The sequence below is a fragment of the Neophocaena asiaeorientalis genome, unplaced genomic scaffold, assembly GCF_003031525.2.
Source record: "Neophocaena asiaeorientalis asiaeorientalis breed wild unplaced genomic scaffold, Neophocaena_asiaeorientalis_V1.1 scaffold122, whole genome shotgun sequence".
NCBI classification, from domain to species: domain Eukaryota; kingdom Metazoa; phylum Chordata; class Mammalia; order Artiodactyla; family Phocoenidae; genus Neophocaena; species Neophocaena asiaeorientalis.
In genome coordinates, this window is record NW_020172725.1 from 278,475 (window position 1) to 304,951 (window position 26,477).

The window sequence follows — 26,477 nt, forward strand, 5'->3', positions numbered from 1 at the left end:
TAATATATAACATGGTGACTACAGTTGATAACACTGTATTGTATAATTGAAATTTGCTAAGAGAGTAGAACTTAAATGTTCTCATCCAGCCCCCCAAAAAAAAAAAAGAAAAGAAAAAAAGGGATTTCTGGAAAACATCCGAAGGGTTTCTGATTCACTAGGTCTCAGGTGACACCAAGAGCTTGCATTTCTAACAGATGCCCAGGTGATACTGATGCTGTCGGTAGGGGACCATACTTTGAGACCCACTGCAATAGAAGACCGCCAAATACAAGTGATTTCAACTTTCTCCTTGACATGTTTATTTTTTAATATTATAAAAATGTGCCAATTTAACATTTGTGGTTTAAGCAGTATTTTATGAATACTCACTTTCAATACAGTATATACATCATGAGGAGAAAGTTGTGTTAGTGTGAGATTTGAGTCACTTTTTCTTTAGTAAGTGGCATATTTACCTTTTATTTAACACATTGCCATATGTCTTTCCAGGATCAGCCTGAGATAGAAGCCAATGTGAGTCTTGCAAGCTGGGATGTTGAGAAGACAGCCGTGTTTGCTTTCAATATTTCCCACATCAATAACAAGGTCCGAATCCTAGAACTCCTTCCAGCCCTTACGACTCTGACGAATCACAACAGATACTTGATTGAATCTGGAAATGAAAACGGCTTCTTTAAAATCAACCAAAAGGAAGGGATCAGCTACCTCCACTTCACAAAGAAGAAGCCAGTGGTTGGAACCTATTCATTACAAATCAGTAGTAGTCCACTTTATAAAAAGAAAGAACTTAATCAGCTAGAAGATAAATATGACAAAGACTACCTCAGTGGTGAACTGGGTGATAATCTGAAGATGAAAATTCAGATTTTGCTTCATTAATTCACCATCCAGAGACCAAATAATTAAAAAACATAGATAGGTAGAACTGAATTTTTCCCCCAGTCAGAATCTTCATATTATAGGTACAGTCTTTCACCACGTAAATTGCTATAAATAAGCACTATTCTTGTATTACAAAAGCAAGGTACAGGTGACTACCCTAGTTCAAAACAACCACTTCCTCAGGCTTCTCATGTATGTAGCTAAGCTACCTTGTCATATGTGTTTATTTTTGAAAACTGGGACATGTATTTCCACTGGGGGTTGGCCATTCATGCTGACGTGCCATCCTTCTAGCAGACGTACAGGAATGTGCTTTCAATTTATGGACTGTTCTATTTTTTCAAATGGTAAAACTTTGCTTCTCCAAATACAAGTATTAGGTTGGCCATTTATAATATCTATTTGGTGCTAGTAAATTCTCAAACTAGATTTATAAATGCACTGTAATATTTACACAACTTAGAAACCAAATTACAAGTATTCAGTTCAAATACTTCATTAATTTCAATCAACCAAAGTTAGTTCAGTAGCTTATCTCAGTTATGAGTATAATACATTACATGTAAATTAAGTGTGTGTATACTGTAATCGTGCTATTTTTTATCATTGAAACATTTATAAACTAGAATAATAATGCCCTTAATGTGAGGGTTTGTAATGGTGCTTATTAAGACCAAAGACTTGTTAAATGTATACACCAAGTGGTAATGAAATTTCTGTGACTGGCCCACACATGCATGGAGGTCTGGGAGGACCAGGAAACAGCCTCAGCAGCCAGAGGATCACCAGTGCATCCTTCATCACACCTGTGCAATATGCCAAGATTACCCTCGGCCATTCCTGTCAAAAAGGGGTCCATGTCATAAGTGACACAATAAAACAGTCTCTTTTTTAGTGTACCCCTTGGCTTTGTGTTCTTGCATGGATGTGGGATTGGAGGGGCCATTCTGGAGACTAAATAAAGTCTCCTGAAATTAAACTATCCTGGATCTGTTAGTTACAGCATCTAAAGGTGCCAAATATATAACCACTAGAAGAAAATTTAACATATTTGAGTGAGTCCTTTGTTTTATTCATTCAAGACAGCGGAGTTATTTCTCACCAACAAGATATTTAAGACTGTAGCATTATTTCTAAAACGTGACCTAATTAATCCTATGACTTTTAAACTACTAGATTTCAGTACTTAAAAACATCAAGCTCATTGTCTTAGAGCACATGCGTTCCATTATAAAAATTTATCATGCCCCCTCCCCTCAAATATACACAGCGCTGGCAAGCTTAGGCGTTCCATCCTTTTTTTCTCCCCTAAACATCTGCTGTTAGTCAGTGCTAGCCTAATTACAAAGGGATAATCCCAATTGAATCCAATTGAATGCTATAACTCTTGTTTTCTGAATGTCATAATTTGAAAATGCTGTTTTATTTTAAGAGCAATATTGAATATTTAACAGTTAAGCTTGTTCAATTGATAATGAATTTTTAAAAGCCCTTAGGGCATTTAAGCCTAGTGAAAATAAAAGTGAAATGAGGTTGCCGCATGGAGAAGAAACCATACAGTACACAGAAGAGTCCTCTCAAAAATCTTCAGAGGGCTTCCCTGGTGGCGCAGTGGTTGAGAGTCCACCTGCCAATGCAGGGGACACGGGTTCGTGCCCCGGTCCGGGAAGATCCCACATGCCTCAGAGCGGCTGGGCCCGTGAGCCATGGCCGCTGAGCCTGCGTGTCCGGAGCCTGTGCTCCGCAACGGGAGAGGCCACAATGGTGAGAGGCCCACGTACAGAAAAAAAATCTTCAGAAAACTAGGCTAATGAAGATGGAGTAGGTATATTCTAGAAGACAAAACCAGGGTCAGTTGGTGTAAAGCTCAGTTTAGCACTTAACCTTCCTAATTGTCAAGCTACCCATTGAGAGAATGTGTTTCCTTGCAATGTGGTGAGCTCCCTTGTCACTAGAGTGTTTCAGTCTAGGCAGCCAGTGGATAAGGATGCTTTCTTCCAGTAACAGGCCATGAACATCTCAAAGTATTTTTTTTTTAATCTATTATTTTGCCGTCCAAAAAATTTTCATCTCTATTGAGCATCAGTTATGAGCGAGTCAAATGACTAGTTTGGAAGGGATTTGTACCTTGGTTAGGAAGTTAAAATGACTCAAAATTTCCTTTTATCTCTGCGCCTGTGGTTCTCTGATGGAGGTGTACTAAAATTGTTAGAGAAGCATATATAGCATATGGTAAACAACAGCTTGCAAATGGAAAATGTCTTTGATAATTTAACCTGAACTGCATTATATTCAATAATGGATTTTCTTTATAACAACAGAACAAAATAGAGTTGGCACAGAGTAGATCACTTTGATACTTTTAATAGTCTCAGTGTGGATTTTATTTATTTAAGAGCCAACAATTCTCAACAGCATATTTTCCGTGTTTCTGACTGTAACAAAACATTTTCCTCACTGTTCCATTGTAAATATTCCTCTTGCCGGAATTTTTTTTAATTCTGAGATTTAAACCTGTACATTTCAATTGTCTGTGACCTTTTGATTTTACTTTCAATGGTTGAAGAATTTGGTTTTATAAATCTCAGAAGCTTGAAAAGTCTTGTCTCTACCCCTCAAGCCCATTTCACTTGCCAATAATTATTTTGTAAGTAGGGTTGAAATGAACTCAGCTGGCCTTATGAAATGTTTAAACTTGCACAAACAACGACATTTTTGTTCAACAAATAGCACTTCACTCAGCCAAAATTGCTTTGGACATTGCCATTACAAATACTGTTCAACTTCAGAAATCATGTTTGTAAATTAGATAAGCCAAAATAAAGGACAATTAGGTTGATATTATATTAGCATACTTAAAAATTATATACCTGTAAATTGTTAGTTTTTTTTTTTTTAAAGTCAGCATTGTCCACAGAATGTACTATATTCTGACTTTAACTGTAGTTCCTAGAGATAGGTTACAAACATAATTATTAAATGGTTTAAAGACATTGTTTTTAATGCTAGCAGATTACCGGGAGAAAGATTAGTTTTCACATACATTGCTGAAGACAAAATTATTTCCCCCTTACCAACTTTAAATGCTTTGTCAAAAAAAAAAAAAAAAGGCAAACCAATTTACTTTTTTAAGCATTTTGATACCCAGTATGAACCTAACATTATGTACTGTTAGAAAAGGATTCTCAGTATTACGAGTTTAGGGTTAGAGAGAAACAAGGTGTCTCTGAATTTGATTTTGCAAATTCCCATGTGTATCCAAGACTGGGTTCACTTACAAGATTGGGTCTCAATGAAAGGTTCTAACATTCTCACAAATGTCTTTATAAACATAAGGGTCTTGTACATTTGACACCTGACATACATTTGGCAGGACCTGGCAATGTCACCAAATCTGTTATTTCAACTAACTGCTAATGAATCCAAAATGTTTTTCTGGCAACGTCATAACCTCTTTTCAGGACATAGGCTGTTTTGCATCCTTGATGTAAGCTGGAATTACGACCTCTACAAATAGAGGTCAGTTTCATTTTTATTATTGGACAGTGGAAGGTGCCTTCTTTTTAACTGAACGAAGTCATAGCAGGTAAGTGGCTGTGATTTCCCACTAGCTCAACTCTCTGCTCTCTATCCATTCCACACAAATATTCACTGTCATTTTTGGTCTTTGCAGCTACTCCCATTTCATAAATCAATGCAGCATTACCCTCTCTAGTTCCCTTTTGCCCCTCAAGGGTTGGTCGTAGTGTCAGCCATAAGGCATCACATTCAGTATATTTCTAGAATCCTTAGCTCGAGTTCAAAGTTAAGCAACACTGTGGTAGAGATGGTTAGCAGAAAGCAGCTGCTCCATTCAGCAGTTTCTGGGTAACTTTCATACCCCACATGATGTGTTTTTTGCAGCTGTACTGAGACTTGGAGAAATCAGAAGAGGTCTGTTCCCTTTTTAATGTAAAATTCTCTCTGGTGGAGAATTAAATCAAACCTGAATGATTTAGCTTTTTCTTTTCCTGGAAATGGAGACGTGAAAAAATCCCGATGATAAACACACATCCCATCAACCCCACCAGCCATTTACATAAAAAGGTCACAGTCCTGTATAGTTGTATCTGCATGGCAAGCTCTGTTCTGGGTTTCCCCAACAGCTCTGCTATGACCAGACCTATCAGGAAAGATTAACAGGACCCTGATATATCAGAATTTCAAAAGCATGACAGGCTGGATTGGGTTTGTGTCCATGTATCTTTGTAGCTACATGAAATCAACATGATATGCTATTCAGTCTTTCTGCCTCCAGCTGCACCAAGATTATCCCCCTTCAGTGTGTTCACTGCACCTGTCTACAGCAGTTCTGTGATCCAACTCCAGTGATCCTGTGTCTCAGGAAGGTTGCAAGTTCCTCTGAGGCCTACTGCTTCCTACACACTTGTAAACTGACCACAGCAGGCTCTCTTGTGGGTCATTCACCACAAGCATTGAGCCCAGGGGTCAGTCTACTGTAGAACCAGCTCCCTAGGAGAAAACTGCTCTTGATCATGCCCACTCATCCACACCCACTCTCACAGGCCTCTCACCCACCAGGAGAGGGCATGGAAGCTGGGACACCATTCCTAAGGGCTCTCCATCTCAAGGTTTCTTTCCCTCAGGGTCTGCGATTCTTAATTCACAGAGTTCTGACCTTTCCTTAACATATCAAGAAAGTTTGCTGAGAGTTCAGTTCAGTCCTGAGGTCCTCGGGAGCACCGTATCCAGAGTCCTGACACTGTAGGCAATCTGGGGTCAGAAAACTGTGTTCAGGAGATTGGCCAAGATGGCCAAGTAGAAAGACCCTGAGCTCACCTCCTCTCACTGAAACACCAAAATCACAACAATCTCCAGAACAACCATTGATGAAAAAGACCAGAACCTGCCAAAAAAGGTCTACAAAAAAAAGACATAAAGAAGAGACAGGTAGGAGGGGCCAATTCACAATACAGTCAAGTCCCATGCCCCTGGGTGGGAGACCCACAAACTGGAGAATTACATGGCAGAGGTTCCCCCAAAGGAGAGGTTCAAGCCCCTTGTCAGGCTCCCCAGTCCAGGGGTCCTGAACCAGGAAGACAAGCCCACAGAGCACATATAGCTTTGAAGGCCAGCAGGGCTTTCTTCTGGGAGTCACAGAGGGCTGAGAGAAATACAGATTTCACTGTTAAGGGGTGTACACAAAATCTCACATGCTCTAGGACCCAGGGAAGAAGCAGTAATTTGAGAGGAGCCTGGGTCAGACATACCTGCTGATTTTGGAGAGTCTCCAGGAGAGGCAGGAGGTAACTACAGTTCACCCCGGAAATATGGACACTGGCAGGAGCCATTTTGGGGAGCTCCTTCTACCATGTAGACACTGCTACTTCCAGTGCCATTGGGGAGTCCCTCCCTCTAGCTCATTAGTGCTAAGACCTGGTCCCACCCAACAGCCTGTAGGAGCCAGTGCTGAGATGCCTCAAGCCAAGGAACTAACTGGGTAGGGACACAGCCCCACTCATCAGCAGACATGCTGCCCTAAGACCCCCCTGAGCCCATAGCCACTTCAGGATGTGGCCCTGCCCACCAGAGGGCCCAGGACCCAGTTCTACCCACCAGTCGGCAGGTACCAGCCCCAGAATGCCCTGGGGCCTAGCCCTGCCCACCACAGAGCCTGCTCTAGCCTCTGGACCAGCCTCATCCACCAAAGGGCAGGCACTAGACTCATGAAAACCACCATCCCATAGCCCATCAGCAGGCCACACCCTGCCTTGTGACCAGCTGGACCCAGCCCTACACACTAGCAGGCTCACACAAGCTTTGAGACACCCTGGGCCCCATACCCAACCGAGTCAGGAACTACCTCCCACCACCAGAGATCCAACACCAGCTCTGCGACCTCTGAGTCTTACAACCAGACTCCAGGAACTGGCTCTACCCACCAGTAGGCTGATCCTAACTCCAGGACCTGGCTTCACCCACCAGTGGGAAGGCAATAGCCCGAGTCTTCTGGACCGTGACTCCACCCACCAGTGAGCCAACATAAGGCCTGGGGCCCCCTGGGGTTCTGCAGTCAGCCACCTCATGGCCCACTCCCACCAACCAGCGGCCAGCAGCCTCTACAGAAGGTAGGGCCTGGCAACCAACCGGACCAGGGTCCAACCAAGCCTACCAGATTGCCCACAGAGTCAGTCTACCACAACAGAAGGACCCACACAGTCCTCATAGGGGAGCCTCTAAAGCATACAGCCCGGTAACAAGAGGGGAGTGTGCTGCTGAGACACATGACCTCTCCAACAAAAGGCCACTTCTTCAAGCTTGGGAAACCTAACCAACCTACCAGACACAAAAATAGAAACAGCAACTTATGCAAAATGAGGCAACAGAGGAACATATTCCAGACGAATGAACAAGAGAAAACCCCAGAAGAACTAAGTGAAATGGAGAGAGGCAATCTACCCGATAAAGAGTTCAAAGAACTCAGGAGGGGCTTCCCTGGTGGCGCAGTGGTTGAGAGTCCGCCTGCCGATGCAGGGGACACGGGTTCATGCCCCGGTACAGGAAGATCCCACATGCCGCAGAGCGGCTGGGCCCATGAGCCGTGGCCACAGAGCCTGCGCGTCCGGAGCCTGTGCTCCGCAGCAGGAGAGGCCACAGCAGTGAGAGGCCCGCGTACCGCAAAAAAAAAAAAAAAAAAAAAAAAAAAAAAAACTCAGAAGAAGGAATGCACAGAGCAAGAAGTTAGAAGTTTTTAAGAGAGTTAGAAAATATAAAGAACCACCATATAAAGGATACAATAATTGAAATGAAAAATACACTAAATGATACCAAGGAATGGGTCAACAAGCTGAAATGATACAAAGGAATGGGTCACAAGTGGAAATCACTGACGCTGAACAGGAGAAAATGAAAAGAAATGAGGACCATTTAAGAGACCTCTGGGACAACATAAGCACACTAATGTTTGCATTTTAGAAGTCCCAGGAGAAGAGAAAAAGAAAGGTGTTGAGAACATGTTTGAAGACAGTAGCTGAACACTTCCTTAACCTGGGAAAGGGAACAGATATCCAAATTCAGGAAGCACACAGAGTCCCATACAGGTTAACACAAAAAGGAACACACCGAGACACATGACAATTAAAAGGGCAAAAATTAAATATAGAGAGAATATTAAAAGCAGCAAGGGAAAAGAAATAAGTTATATACAAGGGAATTCCCAAAAGGCTATCAGATGACTTTTCAGGAGAAACTGCAGGCCGGAAGGGAGTGGCATGATGTATTAAAAATGGTGAAAGGGAAAAACCTACAACAATGAATACTCAGCAAGGCTCTTGCTTAAATTTGATGAAGAGATCAAAAGATTTACAGACAAGCAAAAGATAAGAGTTCAGCACCACCAAAACAGCTTTGCAAGAAACATTACAGGAACTTCTCTACATAAAAAAAGTCAACAACTAGGAAGATGAAAATTACAAAATGAAAAAGCTCATCAATAAAGGCAAACATACAGTAAAGGGAGAAAATCATCCACATACATAGCTAGTAGGAAGGAGAAAAGAGTAGTAAAATCATCTATATCCACAATCAGCAGTTAAGGGATACAGAAAACAATTAGCTGCAAAATATGTTGTCGAAAACAGTTATAGAGAGGGGAGGAGTGTACAAATGCAGGATTGCTAAAATGTATTTGGAAGTATGAAAAGCAACTTAAATCACATATAAATATTTCTAAATATATTAAACCTTCATGGTAACCAAAAACTAAAAATTTATAATAGAAATTTAAAATGTGGATGCCACATATATAAAATGGAATATTACTCACCCAAAAAAAAGAAACAAAATTGAGTTCTTTGTAGTGAACTGGATGGACCTAAAGACTGTCATACAGAGTGAAGTAAGTCAGAAAGAGAAAAACACCATATGCTAACACATATATATGGACTCTAAAAAAAAATGATTCTGAAGTTACTAGGGGGAGGACAGGAATAAAGACACAGACATAGAGAATGGACGTGAGGACATGGGGAGGGGAAAGGGTAAGCTAGGACGATGTGAGAGAGAGCGGCATGGACATATATACACTACCAAATGTAAAAGAGATAGATAGGAGGAAGCAGCCACATAGAACAGGGAGATCAGCTCAGTGCTTTGTGACCACCTAGAGGGGTGGGATAGGGAGGGTGGGAGCGAGATGCAAGAGGGAGGAGATATGGGGATATATGTATATGTACAGCTGACTCACTTTGTTATAAAGCATAAACTAACACACCATTTTAAAGCAACTATACTCCAATAAAGATGTTAAATAAATTAATTAATAAAAAAATGTGGATGCCAGGTGTGGGACACAAGATGGCGGAGTAGAAGGACTTGAGCTCACCTCCTCTCACAAAAACACCAAAAATCACAACTAACTGCTGAATAACTATCAACAAAGAGACTCAGAGCTACCAAAAACGATAATCTACACCCGAAAACAAAGAAGCCACAGTGAGACAGCAGGAGGGGGGCTTTCAAGATATAATTAAATCCCATACCCATCAGGTGGGCATAAATTACTTGAAAATAATTTATCACAGAGGTTCTCCCACAGGAGAGAGAATTCTGAGCCCTACATCAGGCTCCCCAGCCAGGGGGTCTGGCATCAGGAGGAGGAACCCCCGAGCATTTGGCTTTGAAGGCCAGTGGGTCTTGAGTGCAGGACCTCCACAGGACTGGGAGAAACAGAGACTCCACTCTTGGAGAGCACACACAAGTTTTCATGTGCACTGGGACCCACAGCAAAGCAGTGACTCCATAGGAGCCTGAGCCAGACATAACTGTGGGTCTCAGAGAGCCTCCTAGGGAGTCAGTGGATCAGCTGTGGCTCACTGTGGGGGCAAAGACACTGGCAGCAGACATTCCACGAAATACTCATCTGCATGAGCTTTCCTGGAGGTTGCCATTTTGGCAACAAGACCTAGCCCCACCCAAAAGCCTGCAGGCTCTGATGCTGGGATGCCTCAGGCCCAACTACCAACAGGGTGGGAACACAGCCCCACCTATAAGCAGACAAGCTGCCTAAAGTCCTCCAGAGCCAACAGCCGCCTGTTAAATACACCACTTGAGATGACCCTGTCCACCACAGGGACAAGACCCAGCTCCACCCATCAGTGGGCAAGGCACCAGACCCTCACACCAGGAAGCCTGCACAAACACCTGGACCAACTTCAACCACCAAGGGGAAGACACCAAAACCAAGAGGAAATACAAACCTGCAGCCTGAGGAATCGAGACCACAAACACAGAAAGTTAGACAAAATGAGATGGCAGAGAAATATGTTCCAGGCAAAGGAAAAAGATAAAACCCCAGAAGAACAACTAAGGGAGGTGAAGACAGACTATCTACCTGAAAAATAATTTAAAGTAATGATGGTAAAAGATGATCCAAGATCTCAAAAAAAGAATGAAGGCACAGAACAGAAGGATAAAAGAAATGTTTAATAAAGAGCTACAAGCAAGTAAACAATACAATAACTGAAATGAAAAATATACTAGAAGGAGTCCATAGCAGAATAACTGAGGCACAAGAACGAATAAGTGAGCTGGAAGACAACTTGGTGGAAAACACTGCTGCAGAACAGAATAAAGAAAAAAATGAAAAAAAATGAGTACAGTCTCAGAGACTTCTAGGACAACATTAAAAACACTGACATTTGCATTATAGGGGTCCCAGAAGGAGAAGAGAGAGAGAAAGGGCCTGAGAATATATTTGAAGAGATAATAGCTGGAAAATTCCCTAACATGGGAAAGGAAACACTCACTCAAGTCCAGGAAGCACAGAGAATCACATACATGGTAAACCCATGGAGGAACACACTGAAACACATTAATCAAATTGACAAAAATTAAAGACAAAAGGAAGATATTAAAAGCAACAAAGCAAAGCAACACACAACATACAAGTGAATCCCCATAAGGTTATCACCTGATTTTTCATCAGAAATGCTGCAGGCCAGAAGGGAGGGGCACAATATATTTAAAGTGATGAAAGGCAAAAACCTATGACCAAGAATACTCCACCCAGCAAGGCTCTTGTTCAGATTCAACAGAGAAATCAAAAGCTTTACAGACAAGCAAAAGCTAAGAGAATTCAGCATATCCAATCCAGATTTACAGCAAATGCTAAAGGAACACTGCTCTTGGCGAAAAAGAAAAGGCCACAACTAGAAACAAGAAAATTATGAATGGGACAGCTCATTGGTAAACACAAACATACAGCAAAGGTTGGAAATCATCCACATACAAAATGCAATATCAAAACCAATAATGGTGAGGAGACTACAAATGCAGGATATTGGAACTGCATTTGAAATTAAGAGACCAGCAACTTAAAACAGTCATGTATATATAGAGACTACTGTATGAAAACCTCATGGTAACTGCAAACCAAAACTCTACACTAGATACACACACAAAAAAGAAAAAGGAATCAAAACAACACTTAAAGACAGTCATCAAATCGCAAGAAAATAGAACAAAAGAGGAAGGCAGGAAAAGAGACATACAAAAACAAATCCAAAACAATTAACATGATGGCAATAAGAACATACATATTGATAATTACCTTAAGTGTAAATGGATTAAATGCTCCAACCAAAAGACATAGACTGGCTGAATGGATACAAAAACAAGACCCATAGATATGCTCTGTACAAGAGGCCCTCTTCAGCTCTAGGGGACAAATAAAGACTGAAAGTGAGGGGTTGGGAAAAGGCATTCCATGCAAATGTAAAATCAACAGAAAGCTGGGGTAGCAACAATCATATCAGACAAAATACAGACTGTCACAAGAGACAAAGACAAAGGAGGACACTACTTAATGATTAAGGGACCAATCCAAGAAAAATATGTAACAATTGTAAATATATATGCACACAAGAAAGGAGCACCTCGACACATAAGGCAGATGTTAACTGCCGTAAGGGGAGAAATTGACAGTAACGCGATAATAGTGGAGGCTTTTAACACCCCCACTTTCCTCAACGGAGAGACTTGAGACAGAAAATCAATAAGGAAACACAGGCTTTAAATGAAACACTGGACAAGATGGACTTAATTGATATTTATAGAACATTTGCCAAAAGCGGAATACACATTCTTCTTATGTGCACATGGAACATTCTCCACAATTGATCATGTGCTGGGCCACAAAGCAAGCCTCAATAAATTTAAGAACACTGAACTCACATTAAGCGTCTTCTCCAAGAACAACACTATGAGATTACAAATCAACTACTAGGAAAAAGAAAACTGTAAAAAATCACAAACACGTGGAAGGTAAGTAATATGCTACTAAATAACCAACGGATCACTGAAGAAATCAAAGAGGAAATCAAAACATACATAGAGACAAATGAAGATGAAAACACAATGATCCACCACCTACAGGGCACAGCAAAAACTTTTCTAAGATGGAAGTACACAGCAATAAAATCTTATATCAGGAAGCAAGAAAAGTCTCAACTAAATGACCTAACCTTACACCTAAAGAAACTAGAGAAAGAAGAACAAATAAAACCCTAGGTTAGTAGAAGGAAAGAAATCATAAAGATCAGAGGAATAATAAATGAATAGAGACAAAGAAAATGATAGAAAAGATCAATGAAACTAAAAGCTGGTTCTCTGAAAAGATAAATAAAATTGATAAACTTTAACCAGACTCATCAATAAAAAAAGGGAGAGGACTCAAATCAGTAAAATTAGAAATGGAAAAGGAAAAGGTAGAACAGACACCACAGAAAGACAAAGGATCATAACAGACTACTACAAGCAACTATAGGCCAATAAAATGGACAACCTAGGGCTTCCGTGGTGGCGCAGTGGTTGAGAGTCCGCCTGCCGATGCAGGGGACCGGGAAGATCCTGCATGCCACGGAGCGGCTAGGACCGTGAGCCATGGCCGCTGAGCCTGCGTGTCTGGAGCCTGTGGTCTGCAACGGGAGGGGCCACAGAAGTGAGAGGCCCGCATACCACAAAAAAAAAAAAAAAAAAAAAAAATGACAACCCAGAAAAAATGGACAAATTCTTTGAAAGATACAATCTCCCAAGACTGAAGCAGAAGAAATATTGATAGAAAATATGAACAGGCCTATCACAAGTACTGAAATTGAAACAGATTTAAAAACCCCCAACAAACAAAAGTCCAGGACCAAATGGCTTCACAAATGAATTCTATCAAACATTTAGAGAAGAGTTAACACCTAACCTTCTGAAACTGTTACAAAATAATTGCAGAGGAAGGAACACTCCCAAACTCATTCTATGAGGCAACGATCACCCTGTCACCAAAACCAAAGATACTCCCAAAAAAGAATATTACAGGCCAATATCACTGATGAACATAGATGCAAAAGTTCTCAACAAAATACTAGCAAACTGAATCCCATAATACATTAAAAGGATCATAGACCATGATCACATGGGATTTATCCCAGGGATGCAAGGATTTGGCAATCTCTGCAAGTCAATCACTGTGACACACCACATTAACAAACTGAATAAAAACCATACGATCATCTCGGTAGATGCAGGAAAAGCTTTAGCCAAAATTCAGCACACATTTATGATAAAACCTCTCCAGAAAGTGGGTACAGAGCAAAACTACCTCAACATCATAAAAGCCACATATGACAAAGCCACAGCTAACATCACACTCATAGGAGAAAAGCTGAAAGCTTTTCATGTAAGATCAGGAACAAGACAAGGATGTTCACTCTTGCCACTTTTATTCAATGTAGTTGTAAAAGTCCTAGCCATGGAGGTGAAAAAAAGAAATCCAAATTGGAAAAGAAGTAAAACTGTCATTGTTTGCAGATGACATGATACTCTACATAAAAAATCCTAAAGATGCTACCAGAAAACTACTAGAGCACATCAATGAATTTGGTAATGTTGCAGGATACAAAATTAATACACCAAAATCTGTTGCATTTCTATAACCTAACGATGAAAGACCAGAAAGAAATTAAGGGAACAACCCATTTACCATCACATCAAAAAGAATAAAATACTTAGGAATAAACCTACCTAAGGAGGCATAAGACCTGTACTCCAAAAACTGTAAGACGCTGATGAAAGAAATCAAAGATGACACACACAGATGGAAAGATATACCATGTTCTTGGATTGGGAGAATCAATATTGTCAAAATGACTATACTACCCAAGGCAATCTACAGACTCAATGCAATCCCTATCCAATTACCAATGTCATTTTTCACAGAACTAGAACACAAATGTTTTAAATTTGTATGGAAACCCAAAAGACCCCAAGTAGCCAAAATAATCTCAAGAAAGGAAAACAGAGCTGGAAGAATCAGACCCCCTGAATTCAGATTACACTACAAAGCTACCGTCATCCAAACAGTATGCTACTGGCATTAAAAAAGGACATATATATCAATGGAAGAGGGCAGAAAGCCCAGAAATAAACCCACACACCTATGGTCAATTAATCTATGGCAAAGGAGGAAAGACTGTACAAGGAAGAAAGGACAGTCTCTTCAATCAGTGGTGCTGGGAAAACTGGATAACTACATGTAAAGAAATGAAACTAGAATATTCTGTAACACCACACACAAAACTAAACTCAAAAGGATTAAAGAACTAAATGTAAGACTGGATTCTATAAAACTCCTAGAGGAAAACATATGCAGAACACTCTTTGACATAAATGGCAGCAGTATCTTTTTGGATCAGTCTCCTAGAATAATGGAAATAAAATCAAAAATTAAAAAATAGGACCGAATTATACTCAAAATCTTTTGCACAGCAAAGGAAACCATAAACAAAATGAAGAGACAACCCATAGAATGGGAGGAAATATTTGCTAATGATGTACCTGACAAGGGATTAATCTCCAAAATACACAAAAAGCTCATACTGCTGAATATCAAAAAAAACCCAAAACAACCCAATACAAAAATGGGCAGAAGATCTAAATAGACATTTCTCCAAAGAAGACATACAGATGGCCCAGTGGCATATGAAAAGATGCTCAACATCACTAATTATTAGAGAAATGTAAATCCAAACTACAGTGAGGTATCACTGCATGCCAGTGAGAATGGTCATCATTAAAAAGTCTACAAACAATAAATGCTGGAGAGTGTGTGGAGAAAAGAGAACCCTCTTCCTACACTATTGTTGAGAATGTAAATTGGTACAACCATTGTGGAGAACAGTATGGAGGTCTCTTAAACTAAAAATAGAACTACCATATGATCCAGCAATCCCACTCCTGGGCATCTATCCAGAGGAAACCATAATTCTGAAAGATACATGAACCTCAATGTTCAATGCAGCACTATTTACAATAGCCAAGACATGGAAGCAACCTAAATGTCCATCGACAGAGGAATGGATAAAGAAGATGTGGTACATATATACAAGGAATATTATTAAGCCATTAAAAAGAATAAAATAATGCCATTTGCTGCAACATGGGTGGACCTAGAGATCATCATACAAGTTGAAGTCACACAGAAAACAGACAAACATCATATGATATCACTTATATGTGGAATCTAAAAAATGATACAAATGAACTTATTTACAAAACAGAAACAGACTCAGACTTCAAAAACATCTTTATGGTTATCAAAGGGGAAAGGTAGGGGGAGGGATAAATTAGGAATTTGGGATTTACATATACACACTACTATATATAAAATACATAATCACTAAGGACCTCCTGTATATCACAGGGAACTCTATTCAATATTCTGTAATAACCTATATGGGAAAATAATCTGAAAAACCATGCATGTATGTATATTACAACTGAATCACTTTGCTGTACACCTGAAAGTAACACAATATGGTTCATCAATGGTATTCTAATATAAAAAAGAATTATTTAAAACGAAAACAAAAATCTATAATAGATACATGCAAAAAGCAAAAGGAGTCCAAAGACAACAAATCACAAAAGAACAAGAGATACTTATGAAAAAACAACCGCCAAACCATTAATAAAATGACAAACATAAGTATCAATAACTACCATAAACATAAATGGCTTAAATGCTCCAACCAAAAGACAGGGTGGCTGAATGGATTCAAAAACAAGACCCATATATATGCTGCCTAAAAGAGACTCACTTCAGATCTAAAAACACACAGACTGAAAGTGAGGGAATGTAAAAAGGTATTCCATGCAAATGGGAAATCCAGGGTAGCAGTACTTAGACAAAATAGACTTTAAAGACTGTTACAAGAGACAAAGGAGGACATTATATAATGATCAGCGGATGAATCCAAGAACCTATAACAATTTTAAGTATATATATGCCCAACACAGGAGAAGCTAAATACATAAAGCAAGTATTAACAGACAAAGAAAGGAGAAATTGACAGTAACACAACAGTAAGGGATTTTAACACCCTACGTACATCAATGGAGAGATAATCCCGATATAATCAATAAGGAAACACTGGCCTTAAATGACACATTAGGTCAAATGGACTTAATTCATATATAGAACGTTCCATCTGAAAGCAACAGAATACACATTCTTTTCAAGTGCACACAGAACATTCTCCAGGATAGATCACATTCTAGGCTAAAAAAACAAGCCTCGAGGAGGGTTGGAAGATGGCGGAAGAGTAAGACGCGGAGATCGCCTTCCTCCCCACGGATACACCAGAAATACATCTACACGTGGAACAACTCCTACAGAACACCTACTGAAGGCTGGCAGAAGACCTCAGACCTCCCAAAAGGCAAGAAACTCCCCACGTACCTGGGTAGGGCAAAAGAAAAAAAGAAAAAAACAGAGACAAAAGAATAAGGACGGCACCTGCACCAGTGGGAGGGAGCTGTGAAGGAGGAAAAGTTTCCACACACTAGGAAGCCCCTCCGCGGGCGGAGACTGCGGGAGGCGGAGGGGGGGGAGCTTCGGGACCGCGGAGTGGTGCACAGCAACAAATCATATCAAGCGTCTTTTCCAAGCACAACACTCTGAGAGTAGAAATCAACTGCAAGGAAAAGACTTACAAAAACACATGGAAGCTAAACAATATGCTACTAAATCAATCAATGGATCACTGAAGAAATCAAAGAGGAAACTAAAAAATAAATGGAGGGAGGACTTCCCTGGTGCTGCAGTGGTTAAGAGTCTGCCTGCTAATGCAAGGGACATGGGTTTGAGCCCTGGTCTGGGAAGATCCCACATGCCACGGAGCAACTAAGCCCATGTGCCACAACTACTGAGCCTGTGTGCCACAACTACTGAAGCCCACTTGCCCAGAGCCCGTGCTCTACAACAAGAGAAGCCACGCAATGAGAAGCCCGCGCATTGCAACGAAGAGTAGCCCCTGCTCACCGCAACTGGGGAAAGCCTGCCTCAACAATGAAGACCCAACACAGCCAAAACTAAATTAATTAACTTTAAAAAAATTAAATGGACAGAAGTGAAAATGAAAACACGTTGATCCAAAATCTTGGGGACCCAGCAAAAGCAGTTCTAAGAGGGAGTTTCATAGCTAGTGATACAAGCTTACCACAGGAAACAAGAAAAATCTCAAACAACCTAACCTTACACCTAAAAGGAACTAGAAAGAGAACAACCAAAGGAACTAGAAGGAGAACAACCAAAGGAACTAGAAAGAGAACAACCAAAGGAAAGAAATCAAAGATCACAGCGAAGTAAATGAAATAGTTTCCTTGATCTTTTCTACTTTTTTTAGTCTAAGAGTTGGCTCTTTGAAAAGATAAAGAAAACTGATAAACCTTTAGCCAGACTCATCAAACAGGAGAGGGCCCAAATCAATAAAATCAGAAGTGAACATATGATCAAGGGATCAATCCAAGAAGAAGATATAACAATTGTAAATATTTATGCACCCAACACAGGAGCACCTCAATACACAAGGCTAATGCTAACAGCCATAAGAGGGGAAATCGACAGTAACACAATCATAGTAGAGGACTTTAACATCCCACTTTCACCAATGGACCGATGACCCAAAATGAAAATAAATAAGGAAACACAAGCTTTAAATGATACATTATGATGGACTTGATATGACATTCCATCCAAAAACAACAGAATACACTTTCTTTTCAAGTGCTCATGGAACACTCTCCAAGATAGATCATATCTTGGGTCACAAATCAAGCCTTGATAAATTTAAGAAAAATTGAAATCATATCAAGTTACTTTTCCAACCACAATGCTATGAGATGTGATGTCAATTACAGGAAAAAATCTGTAAAAAATAAACACATGGAGGCTAAACAATATGCTACTAAATAACCAAGAGATGACTGAAGAAATCAAAGAGGAAATTAAAAATTACCTAGACACAAATGACAATGAAAACACGATGACCCAAAACCTATGGGATGCAGCAAAAGCAGTTCCAAGAGGGAAGTTTACAGCAATAAAATCGTACCACAAGAAACAAGAAACATCTCAAATAAACAACCTAACCTTGCACCTAAAGCAATTAGAGAAAGAATAACAAAGTATCCCCAAAGTAAGCAGAAGGAAAAAAATCATAAAGATCAGATCAGAAATAAATGAAAAGGAAATGAAGGAAACGATAGCAAAGACCAAGAAAACCAAAAGCTGGTTCTTTGAGAAGGTAAACAAAATTGATAAACCATTAGCCAGACTCATCAAAAAAAAGGGAGAAGACTTAAATAGAATTAGAAATGAAAAAGGAGAAGTAACAACTGACACTGCAGAAATACAAAGGACCATGAGAGATTACTACAAGCGACTCTATGCCAATAATAACAGACAACCTGGAAGAAATGGACAAATTCTTAGAAAACCACAACCTTCCAAGACTGAACCAGGAAGAAATAGAAAGTATGAACAGACCAATCACAAGCACTGAAATTGAAGCTGTGATTTAAAATCTTCTAACAGGGCTTCCCTGGTGGCGCAGTGGTTGAGAGTCCGCCTGCCGATGCAGGGGACGCGGGTTCGTGCCCCGGTCCGGGAAGATCCCACGTGCCGCGGAGCGGCTGGGCCCGTGAGCCAACGGGGGGGGCCCCCCAACCCAAAAAAAAAAAAAAAAAAAAAAAAAAAAAATCTTCTAACAAACAAAAGCCAAGGACCACACAGCTTTACAGGCAAATGCCATCAAACATTTACAGAAGAGCTAACACCTATACATCTCAAACTCTTCCAAAATACAGCAGAGGGAGGAACACTCCCAAACTCATCCTACGAGGCCACCATTGCCCTGACACCGAGACCAGGCAAAAATGTCACAAAGAAAGAAAACTAAAGGCCAATATCACTGATGAGCGTAGATGCAAAAATCCTGAATAAAATACTAGCAAACAGAATCCAACAGCACAGCAAAAGGATCATACACCATGGTCAACTGGGGTTTATCCTAGGAATGCAAGGATTCTTCAATATATGAAAATCAATCAATGTGATACACCATATTAAAAAATGGAGGGATGAAAACCATATGATCATCTCAATAGATGCAGAAAAAGCTTTCAACAAAATTCAACACCTATTTATGACAAAAGCCCTCCAGAAAGTAGGCATAGTTGGAAATTACCTCAACATAATAAAGGCCATATATGACAAACACACAGCCAACCTCATTCTCAATGGTGAAAAACAAACCATTTCCTCTAAGATCAGGAACAAGACAAGGTTGTCCACTCTCACCACTATTATTCAACATAGTTTTGGAAGGTGTAGCTACAGCAATCAGAGAAGAAGAGTAAATAAAAGGAATCCAAATCAGAAAAAAAGTAAAGCTGTCACTGTTTGCAGATGACAAGATACTATACATAGAGAATCCTAAAGATGTTACCAGAAAACTACTAGAGCTAATCAATGAATTTGGTAAAGTAGCTGGATACATAATTAATGCACAGAAATCTCCTGCATTCCTATACACTAATGATGAAAAATCTGAAAGGGAAATTAAGGACACATTCCCATTTACCACTGCAACAAAAAGAATAATACCTAGGAATAAACCTACCTAAGGAGACAAAAGACGTGTATGCAGAAAACTGTAAGACACTGATGAAAGAAATTAAAGATACAAACAGATGGAGAGACATACCATGTTCTTGGACTGGAAGAACCAACATTGTGAAAATGACTATACTACCCAAAGCAATCTACAGATTCAAGGCAATCCCAATCAAACTACCAATAGCATTTTTCACAGAACTAGAATAAAAAGTTTCACAATTTGTATGGAAACACAAAAGACCCCGAATAGCCAAAGCAATCTTAAGAAAAATGGAGCTGGAGGAATCAGGCTCCCTGACTTCAGACTATACTACAAAGCTACTGTACTCAAGACACCATGGTACTGGCACAAAAACAGAAATATAGTTACATGGAACAAGATAGAAAGCCTTGAGATAAACCCACGCACATATGGTCAGCTTATCTTTCATAAAGGAGGCAAGAATATACAGTGGAGAAGAGACAGCCTCTTCAGTAATTGGTGCTGGGAAAACTGGACAGCTACATGTAAAAGAATAAAATTAGAACACTCCCTAACACCGTACACAAAAATAAACTCCAAATGGATTAAAGACCTAAATTTAAGGCCAGACACTATAAAACTCTTAGAGGCAAACATAGGCAGAGCACTCTATGACATACATCACAGCAAGATCCTTTTTGACCCACCTCCTAGAGAAATGTAAATAAAAACAAAAATAAACAAATGAGACCCAATGAAACTTAAAAGCTTTTGCACAGCAAAGGAAACCATAATCAAGACAAAAAGACATCCCTCAGAATGGGGGAAAATATTTGCAAATGAAGCAACTGACAAAGGATTAATCTCCAAAATTTACAAGCAGCTCATGCACCTCAATATCAAAAAAACAAACAGCCCAATCCAAAAATGGGCAGAAGACCTAAAAAGACATTTCTCCAAAGAAGATATACAGATTGCCAAGAAACGAAAGAATGCTCAACATCATTAATCATTAGAGAAATGCAAATCAAAACTACAATGAGGTATCACCTTACACCAGTCACAATGGCCATCATCCAAAAAATCTACAAACAATAAATGCTGGAGAGAGTGTGGAGAAAAGGGAACCCTCTTGCACTGTTGGTGGGAATGTAAATTGATACAGCCACTATGGAGAACAGTATGGAGGTTCCTTAAAAAACTAAAAATAGAACTACCATATGACCCAGCAATCCCACTACTGGGCATGTACCCTGACAAAACCATAACTCAAAAAGAGTCATGTACCACAATGTTCATTGAAGCTCCATTTACAATAGCCAGGACATGGAAGCAACCTAAGTGTCCATCAACAGAGGAATGGATAAAGACGATGTGGCACATATATACAATGGAATATTACTGAGCCATAAAAAGAAACGAAATTGAGTTATTTGTAGTGAGGTGGATGGACGTAGAGTCTGTCATACGGCATGAAGTAAGTCAGAACAAGAGAAACACGTACCGTATGCTAACACATATATACGGACTCTAAAAAAAAAAATGGTCATGAAGGACCTAGGGGCAGGATGGGAATGAAGACGCAGACCTACTAGATAATGGACTTGAGGACACGGGGAGGAGGAAGGGTAAGCAAGGACAAAGTGAGAAGTTGGCATGTACATATATACATTACCAAATGTGAAACTGATAGCTAGTGGGAAGCAGCCCCATAACACAGGGAGATCAGCTCAGTGCTATGTGACCACCTAGAGGGGTGGGATAGGGAGGGTGGGAGGGAGACACAAGAGGGAGGAGATATGGGGATATATGTATATGTATATCTGATTCACTTTGTTATAAAGCAGAAACTAACACAACAGTGTAAAGCAATTATACTCCAATAAAGATGTTAAAAAAAAAAAGAAACTGAGTTATTTGTAGTGAAGTGGATGGACCTAGAGTCTTTCCTACAGAGTGAAGTAAGTCAGAAAGAGAAAAACAAATTCTGTATGCTAACACATATATGTGGAATATAAAAAAAAATGGTTCTTAAGAACCTAGGGGCAGGACAGGAATAGAGATACAGACATAGAGAATGGACTTGAGGACACAGGGAGGGGGACGGTTAAGTGGGACGAAGTGAGAGTGGCACGGACATATATACACTACCAAATGTAAAATAGCTAGCTAGTTGGAAGCAGCCACATAGCATAGGGAGATCAGCCTGGTGCTTTGTGACCACCTAGAGGAGTGGGATAGGAAGGGTGGGAGGGAGATGCCAGAGGGAGGAGATATGGGGATATATGTATAGCTGACTCACTTTGTTATAAAGGAGAAACTAACACACCATTGTAAAGCAGTTATACTCCAATAAAGATGTTAAAAAAAAAAAGCAATGAAAACAGAAAAGTTACACGTGATACCATAGAAATACAAAGGATCATAAGAGACTACTACACACTACTGTAGGCCAATAAAATGGACAACCTGGAAGAAATGGATAGATTCTTAGAAACGTACTATATCCCAAAACTGAACAAAGAAGAAACTAGGAATACAGAGAATAATTTACCAGAAAACTACTAGAGCTCAATGCATTTGGTAAAGTTTCAGGATACAAAACTAATACACAGAAATTGGTTGCATTTCTAAACACTAACAACAACTATCATAAAGAGAAATTAAGGAAAGAATCTCATTTACCATTGCATCAAAACGAGTAAGATACCTAGTAATAAATCTACCTAAGGAGGTAAAAGACATCATACTTGGAAAGCTGTAAGACACTGAGGAAAGAAATTGATGACAACACAGATGGAAAGATATACTGTGTTCTTGGATTGCCAGATTTAATATTGTTAAAAAGACCATACTACCCAAGGCAATCTACAGATTCAATGCAATCAAAATACCGATGACAATTTTCACAGAAAAAATTTTCAATTTGTATGGAGACACAAAGACCCCAAAGAGCCAAAATAACCTTGAGAAAGAAGAACAGAGCTGTAGGAATCATGCTTCCTCACTTCACACTATACTATAAAGCTACAGTCATTTTAAAAGAGTATAGTACTGGCACAAAAACAGACACAGAGATCAATGGAATAGAGAGCCCAGAAATAAACCCACACACTTATGTTCAATTAATCTCTGACAAAGGAGTCAAGAGTATATAATGGGGAAAAAACAGTCTCTTCAATAAGTGGTGCTGGGAAAACTGGACCGCTACATGTGAAAGGATGAAATTAGAACATTATCTACAAGGAAAAGTAAACTCAAAATAGATTAAAGACCTAAATATAATAGTGGAAACCATAAAACCTTTAGATGAAAACATAGGCACAGCAGTCTTTGACATAAATTATAGCAATATGGTTTTAGATTTGTCTCCTAAACCAAAGGAAATAAAAGCAAAACAAATAGAACCTAATTCAACTTAAAAACTTTTGCACAATAAAGGAAACCAGTGACAAAATGAAAAGAAACCTATTGAATGGGAGAACATTTGCTAATGATATGACCAATAAGGGGTGAGAAATGGAATATTTCCTGCCATATTAGTAAACAAAGGATGTCAGGGTCATCAACAATTGCAGCCCTCTAACGTGAGCCCTGAGGGAACTCAGGAAGGAAAAGAATACCTGCCATCTAGCAGCTATCAGACTGCAGCCATTCCCTATGGTGAGCCCTGAGGAAACTCAGGATGTGAAAATACAGGATACTGGCCCCATAAAGCTGAGGTGCATATCAAAGGAATGAGTTCAGTGAGCCCAGACTCTTGCATTTTCCCATACATAGAAAAGCACTAAATTCCTTAAAGAAAACCAGATATCCGAAGTTCGCAATAATCTCTTGATGTTCCTGACTACCTGCCCTTTGTTGCAAAACTTCTATATAACCTGGTTCCCCGCCCTCACCTCCCTAAAGCAGTTCTCTCAGGGTTACTTGAGATGCTGCCTCCCAGGCTTGAAGCCCTAAAAATTCCCACTGAATAAAACATAACTCTCAACTTTTAGGTTGTGAATAATGTTTTAAAGTCAACAGGGGTTAATATGCAACATGTATAAACAGTTCATACAGCTCAACATAAAAAAAAAAAGCCTAACTTTTAAAACGGGCAGAAGACCTGAGTAGACATTTTTTCCAAAGAAGACATACAGATGGCCAACAGGCACATGAAAAGTGCTGAACATTGCTAATCAGAGAAATACAAATTAAAACCACCATGAGATACCACATCACACCTGTTAGAATGGCTATCATCAAAAAGAACACAACAAATGTTTACATGGATGTTGAAAAAAAGCAACCCTGGTACACTGTTGGTAGGAACGTAAATTGGTGCATCCACTGTGGAAAACAAAAAACTAAAAACAGAACCACAATATGACCCAGCAGTTCCACTCCCGTGTACATATCCAAAAAAACCCCCACCAGTTTGAAGAGATACACGTACCCCAATGTTCACAGCAGCATTGTCTGCAATTGCCAAGATATGGAAGCAACCCAATTCTCCATCCACAGATGAATGGATAAAGATGATGTGTATAATACAATACTACTCAGCCACACACAAAAAATGAAATTTTGCCATTGCAACAACATGGATGGACCTGGAGTATATTACGCTGAGTGAAATAAATCAGAGGCATATACTCTGTTATCACTTATATGTGGAATGTAAAAAATAAAATGAATACAATGAGACAGAAACAGACATGCAGATAGAACAAGTAGTGGTTACCAGTGGGAAGAGGGAACGAGAGAGGGGCAATAAAAGGGTAGGGGATTAAGAGGTACAAACTATTACATGTAAGATGAGCAAGCTACAAGGATTTGTTGTACAGCACAGGGAATATAACCAATATCTTATAATACTTATAAATGTGTAGCTCTTAAAAATTGCAAATCACTATGTTGTACACCTGTAACATATAATATTTACATCAACCATATCGCAATGAAAAAAGTTAAAACAAAACTGTGTTCAGGTCTTAGTTCCCTTTCTAAGTTATTTAGCCAGGGCAACTCAGTGTCTGAGTTTTGTTTTCCTCATCAACATTTGGGGGTTAATAACAACACCTTCCCTATGCCCTCACAGAATCAGTATTGCCCTATATATATTTTTTTTTCTTTTTTTTTTAATCTAACACCCCTAGCTTAAGAAGCACTTGTGAACAGTGTACCTCTGAACCTCATCCCAATCCTCAGAAATTATTCTCATTGTTCAGGACTAAAGGTGTCTCGCCAAAGGTCTCTCACCTTAGAGAGGTAGAACTGAGATTAAAACCCCATACCTTCTGACAACAAAGATTGTACTCAGGGCTTCCCTGGTGGCGCAGTGGTTGGGAGTCCGCCTGCCGATGCAGGGGACACGGGTTCGTGCCCCGGTCCGGGAAGATCCCATATGCCACGGAGCGGCTGGGCCCGTGAGCCATGGCCGCTGAGCCTGCGCGTCCAGAGTCTGTGCTCCGCAACGGGAGAGGCCACAACAGTGAGAGGCCCGTGTACTGCAAAAAAAAAGGATTGTACTCAACTCTTTGTATATGCCGAAAGAAGAATGAACAGAATATGTGAAAGCAAAACGGGGACCTGCAAAGCTACAAATTACATTTGTGATTCAAGATCTAGCCTCCTGTCTTCTCTCTCAGCAACTAACTGAAGACCAAAAGAATGAGACACCCTTTGCTCAACCCTCCTGCTTCCCCTTCCCCGACCTCCCTCCACCCTCAGTAAATGTTCATCATGACCCTGTAACCCACTGCTGCCTCCCCTGTGTCATGTGAGACGTCTGATGGCAAAGAGTCTGCCTTGTCTTTGGAGCTCCACTGCCCAGCTCAGTACTTTGCTGCTGGGCTGTACCACACAGGCCTGCAAGCCTTGTGGTTGCTCAGCCTTGAGACTGAGGACTCCAGAAACAGCAACAGAGACATCAAGGGTTTATCGTAAGATTCCCTGTCCAAGTCGGAAGCAAAAGGTCCTAGAGCGACACCCCACAGTGTTAAGGCTGTCGACAAGCAGAACCTGGCAATCTTCGCCACTCGGGGGAGATGGAGGCTACAATTTAGAGGGGGAATTGATGTCAGGTTGGCTCATCAGTTACCACGGAAACCAGGACTGGGGCATGAACCTCACAGCCCCTCAGATTAACGACCATCACGAGGGCAGATGTTTCCCTTTAATAGACTAGCAGGTGGAGCCATTCTGGCCTAAGGATTAGAATAATCAGCAGCTGGGGCAGAGGGCAAGCACCTTCATGTGAGCAGGGCGTAGGTGAAGCAGGGACTGGTCCAGCAGCGGATGAACAGAGAGCAAGAGAACAGCCATCCTGAGTAGCCTGACCCTACACTCCATCCCTACATGCTCTGCATGACCCTTACCATCTTGGTCCACCCTCTTCTGCGATATCCCTGTGTTGAGTATGTACAGGTACACTGCAACCAGATACCACAAAGGCAATACAGAAACAGCTGCTAAAGAGTATCAAAAGAAAGCCAGGCACTTATTGGGTCAACTTTTCACGGAAGCCCAGAGGAGGAGGACAATGGCACTTCACTGTAGACCCAGGTATCAGGCTCATTTTACAATGAGGCCCCCATTGTCACCCGGTCCAAGAACAGATTCCCTCCACTCAGACTCAGT

The 26,477-nt window shown here is 40.3% G+C and overlaps 1 protein-coding gene across 1 annotated transcript in view; it reads left to right on the plus strand.

Moving 5' to 3' along the window:
* The window catches only part of FBN1 (fibrillin 1), a 253,659-nt gene extending 251,875 nt beyond the window's left edge, over positions 1–1,784 (plus strand). Inside the window, exon 65 of the mRNA XM_024740283.1 lies at positions 493–1,784. Coding sequence (XP_024596051.1) covers positions 493–882 — 390 coding nt within the window. The 3' untranslated portion in view covers positions 883–1,784. The remainder of the gene's footprint in view (positions 1–492) is intronic.
* The last annotated feature ends 24,693 nt before the right edge of the window (positions 1,785–26,477 follow it).